This window comes from Halichoeres trimaculatus, unplaced genomic scaffold (assembly GCF_033239565.1).
Source record: "Halichoeres trimaculatus isolate MK-OKI-2021-1 unplaced genomic scaffold, fHalTri1.1 fHalTri1_scaffold_23, whole genome shotgun sequence".
Lineage (NCBI taxonomy): Eukaryota > Metazoa > Chordata > Actinopteri > Labriformes > Labridae > Halichoeres > Halichoeres trimaculatus.
In genome coordinates, this window is record NW_027437201.1 from 13,463,938 (window position 1) to 13,481,582 (window position 17,645).

Sequence of the window (17,645 nt, forward strand, 5' to 3'; positions counted from 1 at the left end):
ATACACACACAAAGCACACCAAGAGGAGTATGGTCGTCTGATATTAGCATCAAAATGTCAAGTAGCTCTGAGCCCACAGACACCGGAAACAATCTACTGCAAACACCTGAACAGGTAGGACTTCATGTACTTTATTTATATACTAGATGTGTTGATGTTTTGTTCTTGGCTCAAATTTTTAATGGCACTGTGTTGATAATCAAAGTGATGCTGCTGTCCAGTATACCAAGTATTAGCCTCTTTTATTCAGAAGGTATTCTTTATGTGCCTTTTTTATCAGATCTGCACAGAATTTAAAGCCTCATGTAATCTTTACTAATGTGGTGCAATGATTCTCTTACAATGGAGCCCAAAAATCCCCAAACCTTCAATAGTCTACAATGTAAAACCCCAATCTTGGATGGTGACTCATATTGTCCAATCTGGTTTTTTTTAAAAGGCAGTGACTGTGACTAACAGATATTTCAGTCATAAACCTGGATCAGATGATGCACAATGAGGTTTATTTTTCTCTGAAGGCGGTGTTGCAGCATGGTGCTGTATGTTGCAAGTGTTGACAATTAGATGTTGTAAATTCAGCTGATTGAAAAAGTCATTTTTCATTTCTTTTTTTGAGCTCAAAATGTGTCAAAGCAGTGCTGCTGTTTTCAGACAAGATTTAAGCGCTAAGGTGTGTGAATGTGAGACACTGAAGGGCTCTTTGCATATTTGTATTAGTGTCTAAAAGAGTCTCCTTTAAGTTAGTTTCCTTGGCTTGAACATTGAGTAAGTTGTTGCCTGTAACTCATTTTCGTTATCAGAAATAGAGGAAGTGAAGATGGCCCTTATCAGAGATCAAAACCATGACTGTTTCTGTTCCTAATGTCTATGTACATATTTGATGAACTCCCTTCTTAAACACCAATAAACCTTAATCTTCTCATTTCTTTTTTTGCTTACAGGGAAATGGCTCAAGACGCAAACAGGTAAATAAAATCTGCCTCACATCTAGGGTTTTTCTCTTATTAAAGCTGTAGCTCCTTCATTTCACTACTTTAGCACTGGCATTGAAGTTTACCATCACGGTTCACATTGGGTCTCTTGAAGTGCACCGCTAGACTCTCAATATATAAAACTAAGTTAAAACTGTTGAAGGGGAAACACGTTCAAACCATAGCATGCTTTGTAAAACATTTAGCTGTTTCATTTCCTTCAAAATTCACCAGCCAACAGTATCTACAGTCTTGTCCTTGAAGTCTTTGTAGCTGAACTGTATTTCATCTCTTCTGTTAGTTTTCTCCTGGCCATGTTCGTAAATTTGGGGTGACAAGGAAAGTTCGTGAAAGGAGGGTATGCAACTCTTTTTTAACTTATAATACCTGATTTTATTTACAGATAATCTTTTTCAGTAACGTGCATTTGATATCATTGAAGGTCAATTTCACTATCTCTCTGTTTAGGATCTAAAGGAAGATGAAAACCCAGAGGAGAAAGCACGAAAACACAAGGAGATGGAGGTATCACGAGTCACATGTTGTGTTTTCCTCCATATTTTCCTCCTTCTTTAGTGACGCTCACTTTTCATGTCTGTTTCCAGCTGAAGCCTCTGTATAAAGAGCTGTTATACACTATTGCTCATAAAATGGGAAACCCATCATCCACTGAGGTCTTCACAGAGAGCCAGCTTCAACAGTACATCAAGGAGGTAGACTTTATCTTCACACTTAACTTAACCACAGGCTCCACGCTGTGATTGTTTGACTAACTTTGTCGCTTCTTCACGTATCTCCATCCTATATACCAGGCTTTCGCTATGACAGACTCGGAGCATGAGAGCTTAAGTGAGAAAGTACAGAGCACAGAGGTGAGAGAAAAACACACTTGTTACTGTGAACACATTTCAGAGACCCCCACATCTGTTCATACTCCCCAACCAAACATCTTAATGTTTAACAGCTTCCATTTCCTGTGGAAAAGATGATAAGTGTCTATCTGAGTATCATCATAACTGTAAATCTGCACATCCCTTACAGCCCCCAGTTTACTGCCTGATGGCCACCGTCAAAGAGGCAAAGGGAATCCTGGGTAAAGATGTCACCGGTGAGTTCTTTTTTTCACTTTGGACCAAGCAGCTTGAATTCTTCTCTCAAATCTCTGAATGTTATAGCAGCTTTCTTGTGTGTTTTGAACAGGTTTCAGCGACCCATACTGCATGCTGACAATAATGGAGGATGAAGAAGAGAGTCGAACACGCAAGTCCAGAGCCAAGCCCTGCAAATCTGTCGTTAAAGATGCTGTTTCTGACGACAAAATTTACCAGACAGATATAAAGAAGCAAACTCTGAACCCCATCTGGAACCAAACCTTTATACTGTGAGTTCATGTCTCTATCCGTGAATGAAAGGTAACGGGTTGAACCCAGCTTCTTACAGCTTTTCTTTTTGTTTTAGAGAGTTTGAAGACATCATTGGCGCCAGCTTCCACCTTGAGATGTGGTGAGAAAACATCCAGAGCTCCTCCAAGAAATCTTCCTCTGTTTCCTTCACTTCATCAACTCTGCTTCTGTTTCAGGGATAAGGATGAAGAGGTTTCACTCTCTCAGAAACTAGAGGAGATTAAGACTAATTTCAACAGTTTGAGAAGGTACTGAGCTCTCAATGAATCACATACAAACAATTTTCAAGCCAGAGAGGTGAACTTTCCATGTTTCTCTGTTTAGGATGATCAAAGAGGCCAAAAAAGAGAAAGGCACAGATGACTTTTTGGGAAGTGTTGTCCTGAAACTACAGGATCTCCACTGTACTGAGGACAACTGGTACAATCTGGAGCCCAGAACAGAGACGTACCCTGATCGGGGACAGTGTCACCTGAACCTCAAGTTCATACATAAGTCGGTAGGGTTTCTGCCTTATTGGCCTTTTTTTTAAAGCTATCTTATGAAAATTTTTCACACTCGTTATGATGAATACTATTTTTGAGATTTTTTGTGCTAGTTTAAAGCCCATACACTTTTGGTAATAACATTTCTAAACCTGTGTTTTATGCTCAACAGAGAGATGGGACACTGAGCGCTGGTCGTAGCGCTTACATCAACTACTGTGGGATCCTGCAGCAGTTTGTTCAGGCGTACATCTCCAAGGAGCAGGTAAAAAGCTTCAAAAAGTGTCATAAAAACCCCAAATCCTTATCATTTTTATCATAATAAAAGCCCATCTCATGTGATCTCCCCCAGAGTTCTGCTCCGTGGAAAGGAGCTCTATGTGGTGAAGCCCAGACGCTGCTGGAACTCTACGCCACACAGAACAACCTGTCACCTTTCCTGCAGGACCTTGCGTAAGCGCCGTGCTCATGTTCGATTATCTGAGAGAAAAAGAAGTGTTGGTGTTAGTTTCTCATTCTCTTCGTGTGGATGGCTCTGTGACAGGAAATGGGTGGCTTACAGTAAGCTGTACCAGAGCTTAGAGGTGGACTCATCCGTTCTGTTCCAGCAGCTCACCAGTATAGAGTACCACTGGCACCAGCAGGAGCTGCCATATCAACAGGTGAATGCTTCACTTTGAGTTACCAACTGTTATTTCATTACGTTGGAAGTTATGTTCCTTTTAACTCCCCCAACTGTAGTTTTTAATGTCTTCTCTGGTGGATGTTGGTGCCTTCAAAAGATTTTTTTTATTTTGGTTTGACTAAAGAAGCTAAACTATTCAAGATGATCCACCTGGTTAAGATTTTTTTAAATCTCATTTTTAATAGAAACAGGAACTCGGAGACTCTCTCCACAGTTTTCTGCAGTATGGATTGTGTCTGGTGGCCAAATACAGAGACATCTTCCCTCCATCCTCCAGCGCTACTCCAAAACTACACACACTCCTCAGGTACACAAAAAGACGCGTGTTAATGCAGCTGCTGTAATTGTTATTGCAAATGAATGTACAGATAGTTTGTTGTTGTCTTTATTCAGAATCCTGGTCCAGATCTGTAAGACTCAGGCTTTTCAGAAACTGAACCCAGCACAGTTTGACTTACAAGATGAAGTCTGTGATGCCATACAGGTCAGAGGTCACACACTAAGTATTACCACCAGTGTGTGCACCATTACGAGTCTTTAATCTTTTACACAATAATGTTCGTGACAGACAGGAACACAGGAGTGGTTTACCATCAAGAAAGGTTTACATCAGCCCATGACAAAGGTAAAGACAAGCAAATATCGAAGATCATAACTTCCGTTTATTTTATTTTCCAGGAAGTATTGTCTTCATTTTGTTTTGTTTTTTTAAAATCATATCCACATTCAGGACCTGTCAGAGATTGTAGGCGCCCTCTCCAACTTGATCAGGGAGGTGCAAGAAGACATCAAACACAATAAGGACACGTGGAACAGAGTGTTTGTCAGGTGAGTCACTGCAGCTGGAGCAGTTGGAGTAGAGGAGTGAATTATTTTATTTTTAACATCTGGTGTGTTTGCTCTCATCATTAAAGTGCTGTTCAGGTGGACGTCTTCACTGTGGCCTACAAAAAGTTTGACAGTCTGGTAAGTTGCATTTGTATCAATCATAGATTAGACTTTTGTTTTTCAAACTTGCTGTCCTTTCATCCTCCTCTTTCCTCCTCAGCTCGCAAATGAGGTGATGGAGACCATGTCCCGGATTGAGGGTCAGATGGAGCAGAGTCTCGCAAACAGCCTCTTCCCGGTTTACCTGAGCCTGCAGACCATCCACAAAGACAAGGCCTTCTTACAGAAAAGGTCAGAAATCACACATCGATGTCAAAAATATACTTTCTGTTAGTTCAACTATAAAGTTTAGGCAGGTCAGTGTTTGAAATAAAGTGGATGAAGCGTTTAATGTGAAGTCATAATTTTTTCATCCCGCCAGCAGGGGGAGACTCGCTCCATGCAGTAGTCCCTTAAAGTTTTTTAAAAATCCTTTACTTTAAATTAACTATCCAGAATAAAGCAAATCACAACTCTAAAGTCAATGCATCAAATTTATTTAATAATCAAAACAATTCAGGATTATGCCACTTTAAAAAAAAAAAAAAAGGTTATTTCACCACTCAGAAACCATTTCCACATGAACCAGCAAACCCTTCTATAAAACATCCCATGACAGGAGTTTTTTTTTTATCTTGTTTCAGGGGATTACTTGAGCTCACAAACTTCCAAGAGGGCTTCAGAGAGGCTTTGCCCTACTGGCTGAACCAGGCGTTCACCACAACCCAAGACAGGGTGGAGAGGGCTGTGCAAGTGGACCAGGTAACACTGATGCTTCACTGTCAGGATAAAAGTTTAGTTTCCCTCAAAGGTGGAGTTATCATAGATAGATTTCAAACTCTTCTTCAGCTCCAGCCCTTACAGACTGGGGGCGTACCCATAAAACACAGCACCTCTGCGGTGGACCTGGTGGCGTGTATCCAGCCTATCTGCCAGCTGTGGGAGCAGCTGTCCTGGCCTGATCCTGAGGAGGCTTTCATGCTCATGGTTAAACTCACTGAGGTACAGTGACATGACCCAAACTCAGATGATGTATCAGTCAGAATATTCCCAGGAAATGTGGATTATGATAATTCTTTGAACTCTCTCCTGTCTGTTTGCGTGTATGGTTTTCAGGATGTGTGTAAGATTGTGGTGACCTACTGTCACATCCTGAAGGAGCGTGTGAGGGCGCTGTCTGAGAACTCTGACCCTGGCAGTGCCATCAACATGGTGAGAGCAGACAGGTGAAAAAGCTGCAGAGAAACACCTAAAGCGTCATGAATCACTGATCTGATCTCTTAATGTAGCTGTGTGTGGTTGTAAACGACTTGGAGCACTTGCGGTCAGTGCTGACCCGCCTGCCTACGCAGCTGAACTGGGCCGGGCTGAGAGATCGAACCCAAAACGTCATTGGGGAAAGCCAGTTCCAGAACACTCTGCCCTTGCAGCTCCAGCAGGCTCAGAGCGTCCTCGGCAGAGAGATTCGCTCTGCTTTAGACACTCTTGGGAAAAAGGTGACATCATCCTTTAAATCCTCCAAAATCAGTTAACCACTGAAACTATACACACATAGCCAACATGACCTCTGAACTTGGCTTGTGTCTGATTCTCCAGCTGAACACGGACATTGAAACTCATGTGAAAAGCATGGCGACCAGGCGGAGGATCCCCTCCAAGTCCACGGAGGATGTAAGAAACTATCTCAGCTGATTTCACACAGATTCAGAGGCTTTCATACTCAGCATCTTCTCTCTTTCAGGCTGCAGCACCTCTGATGCGATACCTGGAGCAGGAGCTGCAGTATATGAACGAAAACCTGGTTCAAGAGAACTTCAACAGGCAGGATTATAAAGCTCTTATGCTTCTTAAATCCTGAGGTCTAAACTTTTCACGTTTAAATCTCATAATTGTCTCTGCGGGTTTTTCCTCCAGTCTTCTGACTCCTTTGTGGAATAACTCAGTGAAGATCCTTTACCAGGTGGCGACCAAGCATCCACAACAGGAGGGGCTCATGGTGTACTGCCAGAGACTGCTCTATACACTACAGGTTTTGTTACCTCTAAAGAAAAACTTTCAGCACCCATTTGGCTTTTACATGAAGTCATGATTGTGATGTGTTTTTATATTCTCTGTTTTTGTCAGTGCTTGGAGCAGTGCTTCAACGCAGAGGGGAATGGGCTCCCTCTGAAAACACTCCACTCTGAAGAGTACAAGGTGTGTAACCTCAGACCTCAACAGAGAAGCTTGACCCCTTTCTTTCACTAGAATATAAATGATTCTGCTCTTTCTTTTTCATCTCTTCCACCTGTTTCCAGACTCTCAAAGGTCACCTGACCCACAACTCTTTGAGCAGCCGCGAGCTTGTAGAGAAGTTTTTTGAGAGGAAAATAACAGAGCAGGTGAGACCACCTCTAAGAAATGAGATTCTCTCCTCAGAGGATATCTCAAATCACTCCAACTTTTTTTATGATGATAGAAAGTGTATGGTGGAGAGAAATATGGTGCAGTCACCCTCCTCACGTCTTACCGGAGATCAGACCAAAGGCTCAGAGTTGAGGTGTTGAATGCAGTAAACCTCTTACCGATGGACTCTAACGGTGAGATTGCGAGAATCATTCTCAGACACATGCAGAAAACTCAGAGCAGTGAACAAATTTCCTGATGCCTGATGTTTGATACTTCTTCTTCCAGGTTTAAGCGACCCGTTTGTGCAGCTCTGCTTGGAGCCTAACCACATTTTTCCAGAGGTCGAGCCTCGGAGCACGCAGATTAAGAGCTGTGATCTCAACCCACTTTTTGATGAGGCCTTTGAGTTGTACGTATTTTACATCTCAGCTTTCACTTAAACAAATAAATCATCAATATTTCCAATAGTTGCTGATGTCTGTGTCCTCTCTCTCGCAGTTTGGTGTCCCTGGATCAATGCCAGACCTCAGGGGCCTGCCTTGTAGTGACAGTTCTGGACCACGACACTTTGAGGACAGATGACTTTGAAGGTGAGGCCTTCTTGGCTCTGAGGTCCATACCTGGAGTTCCTGGACGAAAGGAAGACGATGGACTCGGCTCAAAGCCGGATGCTGTTCCTGCACAGATCAGGCTGCGTCTGATGCATCCTAAACCAAACGGTAAGATCTGAGAGGCTGAATAAAAAGACTAAGATTGTACAAGTCTGCCAAATCACTTAATTATCACCTTAAAGCTTTAAATTCTCCGAGGGTGGATCTATTTATTCTGCCAGTCCTGACCTTGTTTTTTTGCATGTTTTCAGAGGACAGTATCCTGAGGTTACTGGAGTCCAGGAAAGGGGAGCGAGAGACACAAGCTTTCGTGAAGAAGAGAAGATTGAGAGAGAAACAGTCCCAGGAAGAGATTCAACAGTAACAAACTTACAAACAACATTTTCCTCCAAAAATATACAATTTGTTTTAATGATCTGTACCAAAAACAAAGAAAAGTCCACTCAGAAAGAAACACTGTTGTTGGATGAGTTGTGTATGAAAGAACGCTGAGCACGTTCTTCAAAGACCATCACAGTGATCATGATCATTCAAACCTCACATCTTATCACATCTGTCTGCTTCCTGATGTTGTGTCTAATCAGAGATAAGTTTGACATCACTTAACTACATCCCGACACAATGAAATGTTGAAGTTTACTACAGCGGTAAAAATATGGCAGAGAAACATGTCACACATTGATTTGAGATATAGAAAAAAGGGTTGATTTGAACAAAAATATCTATGTTTGAGTTAACATGAAAAGTATTTAGATAAAAATAAAAAAATGTTATTTCAAAGACTACACAAGTTGACTGAGTACATTTGCTTTGATTGTGTTAACATGCTTTCCTCTTCCAGTTTATGTAGAAGAATATAAGAGAAAACCTGAGAGCTTTAACAGAGGCCATCTGTTGTAACTTTAAAGAAATAATAATAATAATAAAGTTTTAAATAACTGTTTTTATTCAACAGTAATTGAAGTTTTGCAATTTCTCTCGCTAAAGAAACTCAAAATAATCTAGAAGTGCTACCAGCAGATAAGTGTGGCTGATTTGATTAAACCAAATATAACGTTTACATGTTTTTATTGAGACCAGATAAAGCTGTTAGGACAGCTCATTAAGCTGCTAACCTTAAGTGTCATCTATCCATCAGGGAAAGTTAAATATCTTTGCTGCTTTCCAGAAGTTTAAAAAGGCTGACATTAAGCATCCAAGTCATGCTCCAACTACTGAGAATGTAGAATCTGTTTCATGGTGTAACATAATATATGAGTGTACTTAATTACAGAGTGTACTAATTTAAACAGATGATGATGAAATCATTACCAGGACCTGACTCATGACGTTACTCTTGACATTTCTGTGCAACATTTTGGAGCTTTGACCTCTAACAAAAACAAACACTGTTCTACAAAAGAAATCTCCAATCCTCGGGGAATCAGACTGAGTGGCTTATTCCCATTCAACTGTCCTTGCTGAATCTACATTTTGTTTGTGCTTCAACCTAATAAATACATACATTTTCTTTTCCCAAGTTTTCAAATACAGATAAAAATGAGGGGCTTTGTTTTCAGTTACCTTCAGTATTTATGCTGGTTTTGTTTTTCAGACAAAATCAACCAGAGCACGGTCCCCAAGCAGACTTATCCCTACACTTATTCCCCTCGATTCTTCTCAGAGACATCAAGTGCCTTCATAAAAACATCCAAAATTCCTTATCAGTCAGTCAGAACAATGAATCACTTTGGATGAATGTAATTACAAAAAATTAACAGCTAATTCCTGACCTGAAGTTTCTCAGAGGGATAGATGACACTTCATGGGCTGCAGCTTATGCTTTAAAACATTAAGAGCTGTAGATATAAATGTTTCATAGTCACTTAAGAAGTTTAACAGCAGGTCTAATAAGTTTTGTTCACTAATGAAGAACAGGAGAAAGAACAGTGTTGCAGGTCAAAAGCGAGAATGAGTAAAATTTATGGATGTTCCACGGGCAGCGCTGGAAAAACATTTAGAGCTTTCTCATTAAAATGATCACTCTTCAGTAAACATCATCTTGAAAGTACAATACCAGATCAGTGCTAGTGTTGTCACCAGGTTATAAAATGACCCCGACTCGACTTTGAATGGAGGTCGAGGTCCAAGGCTGGTATGTGTGGAATCAGGACTGACTGGTCTGGAATCTGTGGTGGTCCTAGTGGGTGGTGAGGTCAAGAGAGGGGCTGCTCCAGGGTCTGTTCTGGGCAGAGCGGGCACTCTGTAGAGGAGGAGCAGCTCTCACACTGTAGTCCATGGCCACAGGACAGGGACACTGAACCCTGCTCCCCACATGTCACACAGCACTGTCTCTGTTTCCTGTAAACCACCTGAAACACACGGGGGAACTATTCAGACTTTTTAGCGAGGCTTACTGTGATGAGCAGAGAAGAACGTTGAACAATAAGTAAAACAGGTAAGTGAATAAGGTTGCAAGGTTTTTTTTTTCAACAGAGTTCATCCCTAAGTATTTATTTCTGGTGTTTTATTTCTGGTGAAATAATTTCTTACCTGTTCCACTGCACGTAAACAGCTACAGAGCTGAGCCTGCAAACTGAGCACTGACTCTAAGGGCAGCCTGTGTAGTAGCTGCAGTTGGTGCAGTGCTAGATGGGGATTGTCTCCACTCCTCAAGCTCTCCAGCGCCTCCTGCAGCAGAGACGCCTGTCTCTGTGCCTCCTCCTCGGCCTGTCTGGCTCTCTCTGCCTCCATGGCTAACCGTGCTGCGTGGGCTCGGGACTCTTCTGCATCTGCTTTCAGGGCGGCCCACGACTGCAGGAGGCAGAGCACAGAATATCAATTAAAAGCTGTTTTCGTCTTAAAGCATCCTCCTGTGCTTTTGAAAAACAGGCCTCAATGCTAAAATACCTGAGCTGTGTGTCTCCAGCTGTGACCCCACTGCTTCAGCGCCCTGTGCGCTTCCTCAAGTTCCTGTTTGAGCCTGGAAGACTCAGCACAGGGTCCAGAGGGCAGGAGGGTGGGGGGTGTACCAGGAGAACCCTGGCCTGAAGGAAAATGCTCCCAGATATTAGTGCTCATACCATTAAGGCCTATAAAAAAACGAGAGAAATATTAGCATGATCATATTAGAGTGCTGTTCATACATCTTTGCTGTCTTGACTATTATTCCACAAACCTAAAGAGCTATGAGATGGTCCTAAGAAGGTGCTTTCTGATTGGCCGGGTTGAGGCAGATGAGTAGAAAAGAATGGCGAAGTGTGAGGCCTGATAGGAGGGGATGGAGAAGGGGAGCTAAAAGGAGCAGAGCTGCTAAAGGATCCTGGGATATTGACGGGGGCAGAACTTTGAAACTGGCTACCTCCTACAAAAGCAAAGAGACAGAAAATGATGGGTTATGTCTCATTGCATATGCTTTGAGCTAAAGGAACATGGGTTTGTGTAAAGACTGCAAGTCGTTTGGGGAGTTTATTCTTGAGTCATTAATATTACCAAGAACGACTCCCCCACTGGGGAGCGCAGAGCTGCTCTCCAAGCTCTTCTCTAGAGCCGACACACCAAAATCGTTCAGGTCAAGATCATCCAAAGCTGACTCTAAAACACAAACACCAGATTTATTTTAGTTTTTTGGGTTTCTACTGTCATAGCTGCTTGAAATGAGAGTTTAGTATTGATTTTCACTTACCAACCACTGACTCTACAGTCTCACTGGTGGGGTAAAAGGGCAGGGCGTTAGCATTCATGCCTGACGAGATGCTGGACCCTGGTGGTCCAGGAGGGGCAGGACTGGGTGGCGTGGCAGCCAGACTGGAGGGAATGCTGGAGGATAAACTCAATGGGCTGCCCACAGGTAGAAAGACTAACAGGTCCTAAAGGCAAGAAAAACAGATGAGATTGGGCATAAATAGAAGTAATAATGAAAAAACAATTGTAACAAGTTCAGTTTGAGGTCATCTTACCTGTTTGCTTTGTGTTGATGATAACTCTCTGCTTCGCTGCTCAAGAGCGAAACTTCTTTGTTTAGCCTGGAATCACAAAGAGTGGCGATGCAGTGTGAATATTAACAGAGGATTGACATGTGTGCTGTTGATAGCTGCGCAAAAAAAGCATACTGAAAATAAACCAGCTAACACAGAGCGTAAAAACAGGATTCATTCTGTGGTGCTGTTACAAACTTCTTACCTGATCCTCCCTCTCAAACCCTGGCGCTCTGCAGTACCCTCCCTCTCCTGCCCACGGAGACAGCGGCTCTGCTCCTCCACTCACGTCTTCACACAAAGATAAAACACCACCAAGGAGTCCCTGCTTCGCTGCATAAGACCCTGCAGACGGAGTGAAGGGGTCTGAAACAGATCCTAAACTTGACACAGGCCCCAGGCTGTGTCTGCTGGGACTTGATGACGCTTCCTGGGGAGGGAGAGGGTCTGGGGGTCTGGGAGGTGGAGGGGAGCTTGGTGTAGGGAATGATGGCTCCTCTGGGACAAAGGGCTCTGGAATAAGAGAATAAAAGTGTAATGAGGACCAGAAAATGAGTCTGAGAGGAAGTGAAGAATAGCTTAAAAATGTAATGTGGATACTCACTTTCAACATGAGCAAAGGCACAGAAGGGGCCTCTAGGGCAGCTGCCACACTGCTGCATATCATTACACTTAGTGGATTTATAGATCTGTGAAAAAGAATATGTTAATATTCATCTTCTGTGACTTTCTGTTCATGACTTTAAAAAGTTTTTACTTAAAGAAACAAACCTCAGGATGGAACTGTTGCTCTGTTCTAGTGTGGCAGTACTGACATCCCTCTGCTCCCTCACATTTACTGGGATCACCCCATTCCTCACTCTGCTTCACAGCTGGACATGGCAGGGCTCTGCAGTGGAGAAACCAACATGAATAACTTTGTCAAACACATCCACAGCTGGTTAAAAAAATGTTGGAATATGTGACAGTGGATGATACTGCACCTGTATTTGTGCTTGTGTGGGCTGCGCCTCCTGTCTTTGCTGTTATGGTAGTATGGACAAGCATAACCCTGACGGCACAGACGCGGTGGTTTCTTACAGAGCTCTGTCTTGTAGTGGGACAGCACGTAGTTGTTATCTAAAGATTTTAAAGAGGAACATAATAGAGCTGGTTAGGTGCTCCTGGAACAAGATGTCCTCAGATACTGAAGTTTCCGTGATGAAAGGACCAAAAGTTAACATGCATTCACAAAGCTCTGACTCACCCTGCCAGCGCGGTTCTTCACTGAGGATCTTCTCGATGAGGGCTGTACTTGCTGCTTGTCCCGACTGTCCATCTCCACCACCTCCCTCTGTGGATCCTGGACCCCCCTGAGACTCCATGATCTGCACTTCTCTGTAAAAATGATAACTTTGTAAATATAATTTGCATGCCATCACAGCACATGTGCACAGACAGAGAGTAACACAAGATCAAAAGCAGACTGGTTTCTTCTGTAAAGTATGTTCTTTTGGTACCTGATATCATAAACAGGGCTGCGAAGGTCATGTGATCCATGTGCAAAGGCACAGTGGGAGCCGTTTTTACTGCAGTGGCCTTTTGCATCTGTTTCATGGATGCATGATCCTGTCTTGTAGTAGCGTAGATGGTACCTACGTTCTGTGTCACCAGCTGTTCGGTGTAGAAAAGGGCATCTAGAACAAACAAAACACAGAAAGGGTCAAATGACAAAACTGCGTTGCTATAATCTTCTTCTACTGGATTAAACACACTTTACAATGAAAACCACACTAAGGCTCTACGTCACTTCAAAGAACCATTAACTATTGATACAGCTGATTACTGCTTCTACAAATGCAGATTAAACTGCTCCACACAAAGAGAAATCCAGGACAGGAGCCTGAAATGTGAAGGACCTTGTGTTTGAGCCGTTGGAGCCTGCTTGAGATGAACTGGGTCTTGTTTTTGGAGCACAGTTCAAAGCCAGCATTTGTATTGGATCAGGATTGCACACGCGCCCATGGCATGGTGAGCTTACACATCATCACCAAAATTTTAAGCTGCCAAAATCTAAATTTGCACTATATACTTAAATCTACCCTCTAAATCTAGAGCTACGAGTGAAAGGTGAAAACAAACTCAGCAGACTCTGACGACTGTAGACAAGCCATTTTGATCTCGAACCATCTCCTATCGTTTGTTTGCATTTCTACAACTGTGACTGACAAGACAAGCTTAACAAAGACCACAAAGGGCGAACATCTTACAGTCTCTAGAGACGCACAGAAGGGCAGAGTGTCATGTTTAACAGGAGATACATATGGTAATAACCAGCCAAAGTGTTCCATTGACTTACAATAGCATACAAGTGTATCCTCAACAACCACTTGACTTTGAAAAGGCACTGTATGCTGTGCAAGTGATGTGGTTTTTAACTTCAGCATTTCCTTTTTTAAATGTCAAAGCTGTTCACAGTTCACAAATAAGTATCTGAAAGTTCTGAGTTAACCACAGACTCCTACCACTTAGAGATTTATGCAAACTCTCTATGGCATACTAAAAAACTGAGATTTTTTTTCGCTGAGGGTAACATGATAAAATACATAAAGTGAAAAATGTAAAATCTTGATTTTTCATTACAATGTATGCAATGCCTACACGCTCTTTACTCATATTTCTGATCTTAAATAGTAAAATACCTGTACCACAGAGAAACCCCTGACTTTGATGGCTCATTAAGGGAATGATGAGAATCAGTCTTTACAGAAACTAATGCCTCAGCCGCACTCACTCATCTCCATCGGGACAGGTGCCTGATCCCTCATCATATTTGGTACAGTAAACATCTGGACTATAGTTGAAGGTTCCATCCCGTCTGCGGATGGGCCTGCGGCGTCGTTGGTTCAGGAAGTGCCAGTGGAAACAGGAAAAAGGCCTGTGTTGTGTACATTTATGCTGTACGAACAGAGGGCACTGTTCTGTTCTGAATTCCTTCAGATACCTGAGAGGAAGCAAAACAACAATGAGGATTGCACTTTTTGCAGCAGCGAATCATAAACAAAAATTAATAGCTATATCTACACTGCACTAAACTGAATTAGAAATCTTATTGTAACGTTAGGCCTCTTTGATGAGACCCGAACGCGTTATACTGATTTTCGCAGTCTTTACTTTCTTGAATCCTCTTTAAGAAAACTTAACCCTGTAATTCTTTCCCAAATATTATTCAACTTAAGATTGATATATGTTATTTCACGTGAGGTTGTGCATATTTGGCTGGCTAATCCAGCTAACTAGCTACGTACGTGTAATGTTGAGGTTTCTCTGGCTGCACGTTCAACACGGTTGCGGGAGATGTCGAGCCCCCAGCGGGCGAGGATGAGGAGGACGAAGAAGGTCCTCCGGTAGTCGTTGCTGCCGAAGATATCGGGGGTTGTGGGTGTGTTTTGGACATTCTATCTGTTTAAAGTCTTACAACATGAACCTTGTTTTTAGCTTACTAGCTAGCTATTCTTATTAGCTTCGAAATCCGCATTCTACTACGATATGAGCATGCGCAAGGTAGGAGGAAGTAGTAGCAAAGGGACAACTATGGACAACATGGGATTATGGGATATGAAGTCTTCTATATATGTGTGACAATTTTACGCACAAACTCGATACATAGCAAACTCATAAAAGGTTTAGTATTCCAGTAGTTTTCAACCAAACAATCGAGAAGAGAGCTTAAGTCTTGTGTTAATGTGTACATGTTATCAATTAATACTTGGATGAACAAACAATATTAAAAAAAGATTTGCAAATTGTGAGACAATTGATTTAATAAGAATTATCATGCATAAACATGCGATTTCCCTTTCAAGTTATACACATTTTTACATACTGTTAAGTATCAAACAGCCATAGCATTCTCTGAAGGCAACTCAAATATGGCAATAAAGCTAATACTACCAATCAGTAACAATTTAGTGAGCCCAATAAAAAACAACTGAAAAACACACAACCCCGGTGTGCCATGAACATATAAACCAATGCAATTTTTTTAAATTCAAAACTGGGCAAAAAGCTCTGTATCCCTGTTTTAAGCAATTTAAAGGGCCTGTTGAGCTTCCGTAGTGATAACAAAATTATTAAAGCTTGGGCTGTTCCCAGTTTGTCTATGAGATAGGTGAACCAATCAGCACGACTTTTTCTGAAATGACGTCACAACTTTCTTATAAATAAGCGGCCTGCAGCCTTCCCCCACACACATCGTTTTTAGCGGATACACCTTGTAAGGACGCTCCGGACACAGCTGTTACTGAAGCTCTCCTGGAAACTCAAAAGTGTAAGTAAAATTCCTTATACATATGTACTTTCAGTGTCATTTATAATATATGAATCGATATCCTCCGCTCGTCTATAGATGAGGTAAACGGGCCACCGTGTCATGAGGCTAACATTAGCATTAGCTAAAAATAGAACAATGGAATTTGTCGCCTTGGTTATCAATCCAGAGCCTCATGTAGTTAATCTTTTATGATTGATTTCGAGATGAGTTGCCACAACACAGCGTGAAGCCTCTGTATTACACTTTTCGTTTTAGAACAATCTATTCCAAACGATCTCTTTTCGTTTAGCCGAATTATTCGTTTAACAAGCCAATATCGCCTGAAAGTAGAAGGCAGTAAAAATGGCGATCTCGGAAACGAGCGGCAGACATGTTGGGCTGGTGAAGGCCCGATTGTTTTGACGCAATGTCTGAGGCAGCAATCTATAGAATAACATCCCATAGTATGGCTGTCGTCAGTCCATTGGCACACCTCTATAGTTGACAAACAGATATATGATTTTGAAATCTCAATCACGGTATTTCTACGATGGTTGTAAAGGATTAGCATTAAAAAAAGCTACTAGGGCAGTCGGACGCCTCCCACTGTCACCACCTGGGGGGAGGGGTAGCCAGCAACAACAGGAAACTGATCAGAGTGGCTGCTATGATTCCGTCAGTTTATTTCAGCATATTGTCAGGACAAATTCTGATTTAGGCGTGTTTCTGTATTTTTGTAGAAGGATGGCCCGTACTAAGCAGACTGCCCGTAAATCTACCGGAGGAAAGGCGCCAAGGAAGCAGCTTGCTACCAAGGCCGCCAGGAAAAGTGCACCATCTACAGGAGGAGTGAAGAAGCCCCATCGTTACAGGTAAACCGTTTGATTTCACTATTACTTGTTTTTTTTCACTGCAAGTATCTATTTTGTTGTACTTTGACTGAAGGTTTTTGCTCCATTTAATATCTTTTGATGTTAAGGCCTGGAACTGTGGCTCTGAGAGAGATTCGTCGTTACCAGAAGTCCACTGAGCTGCTCATCCGCAAGCTGCCCTTCCAGCGTCTGGTGAGAGAAATCGCCCAGGATTTCAAGACCGACCTGCGCTTCCAGAGTGCTGCCATTGGTGCCCTCCAGGTAATGAATTCACTGACTACTATGGACTCTGACTGGTGGAGAATTTGTGACAGTCGTGGTAACCTTTTTTCCTCTTTTCCTTTAACAGGAAGCCAGTGAGGCATACCTGGTGGGTCTGTTTGAGGACACCAACCTGTGCGCCATCCACGCCAAACGTGTCACCATCATGCCCAAAGACATCCAGCTGGCTCGTAGGATAAGGGGAGAGAGAGCCTAAGCAGCTAGTGGCAGCATCACCAAGACAAATGATACTATTTATCGTACTTAACCATTTTTGTGGACATTTTATTTCTTGGGTATTTTTATAATTTTTCTGTTCGGATTTTGTATCGTATTTTAGATTGGGACAAGTCATTTATCATTCCACAATCCTAAATCTACTTAGGGTAGTTAAAAATTGTTGCAGTAGAGGAAAAGGCCTATCCTGTCATTGGTCATTACGTGTGTAGGTCATACTATCTCTTTGCAATGTGTGTGGGTATAATAATGCTGTCTGGAGATGACCTCGGATAAAATCATCACATCTTTTAAGAGGGTCAAAATTTCATCACAAATCTACGATTTACCACAAAATGCCAGCATGTCTTGCTGAACAGGTCGCTGTGCAACGGTATTGGCTTTGACAGTTGATGCTGTGCACTTGGTGACCATGAGCATGGGAGACCCTCCTGTATTTTTCTGGACTGCTTTTTACATGTTTTTCAACAAAACTTGGCAGCTACATTGAATACTATTTATGAAGATGTTGTCACATGTCTTTCTATTAAAGGTCTTTATGAGTAGAAAACATTCTTT

The 17,645-nt window shown here is 42.2% G+C and overlaps 3 protein-coding genes across 3 annotated transcripts; 2 read left to right on the forward strand and 1 right to left on the reverse strand.

The window, feature by feature from the left end:
* unc13d (unc-13 homolog D (C. elegans)) lies at positions 1-7,859 on the forward strand. The gene is made up of 33 exons (XM_074662721.1): positions 1-114; positions 942-965; positions 1,273-1,329; positions 1,440-1,496; positions 1,577-1,684; positions 1,784-1,843; positions 2,013-2,079; positions 2,172-2,352; positions 2,430-2,474; positions 2,551-2,622; positions 2,699-2,873; positions 3,032-3,124; positions 3,212-3,312; positions 3,404-3,521; positions 3,730-3,851; positions 3,938-4,028; positions 4,113-4,169; positions 4,275-4,372; positions 4,459-4,510; positions 4,593-4,723; positions 5,116-5,233; positions 5,321-5,473; positions 5,588-5,683; positions 5,761-5,967; positions 6,068-6,142; positions 6,213-6,292; positions 6,386-6,500; positions 6,596-6,667; positions 6,769-6,852; positions 6,930-7,050; positions 7,145-7,268; positions 7,358-7,578; positions 7,722-7,859. Exons 1-33 carry the CDS (start codon positions 55-57, stop codon positions 7,832-7,834), a joined length of 3,348 nt encoding a protein of 1,115 aa, XP_074518822.1. The 5' UTR covers positions 1-54; the 3' UTR covers positions 7,835-7,859.
* Positions 7,849-14,975, reverse strand: unk (unk zinc finger). Its single transcript, XM_074662717.1, has 15 exons — positions 14,714-14,975; positions 14,200-14,409; positions 12,926-13,102; positions 12,673-12,803; positions 12,410-12,545; positions 12,198-12,315; positions 12,031-12,115; positions 11,632-11,939; positions 11,409-11,474; positions 11,135-11,318; positions 10,942-11,043; positions 10,628-10,813; positions 10,360-10,541; positions 10,003-10,263; positions 7,849-9,821 (listed from the first exon to the last, which is right to left on the reverse strand). The coding sequence occupies exons 1-15, from the start codon at positions 14,860-14,862 to the stop codon at positions 9,666-9,668; spliced, it is 2,451 nt and encodes an 816-aa protein (XP_074518818.1). The 5' UTR covers positions 14,863-14,975; the 3' UTR covers positions 7,849-9,665.
* A 606-nt stretch (positions 14,976-15,581) lies between these two features.
* Positions 15,582-17,630, forward strand: LOC141784820 (histone H3.3A). The gene is made up of 4 exons (XM_074662720.1): positions 15,582-15,735; positions 16,458-16,589; positions 16,697-16,850; positions 16,939-17,630. Exons 2-4 carry the CDS (start codon positions 16,462-16,464, stop codon positions 17,065-17,067), a joined length of 411 nt encoding a protein of 136 aa, XP_074518821.1. The 5' UTR covers positions 15,582-15,735; positions 16,458-16,461; the 3' UTR covers positions 17,068-17,630.
* The last annotated feature ends 15 nt before the right edge of the window (positions 17,631-17,645 follow it).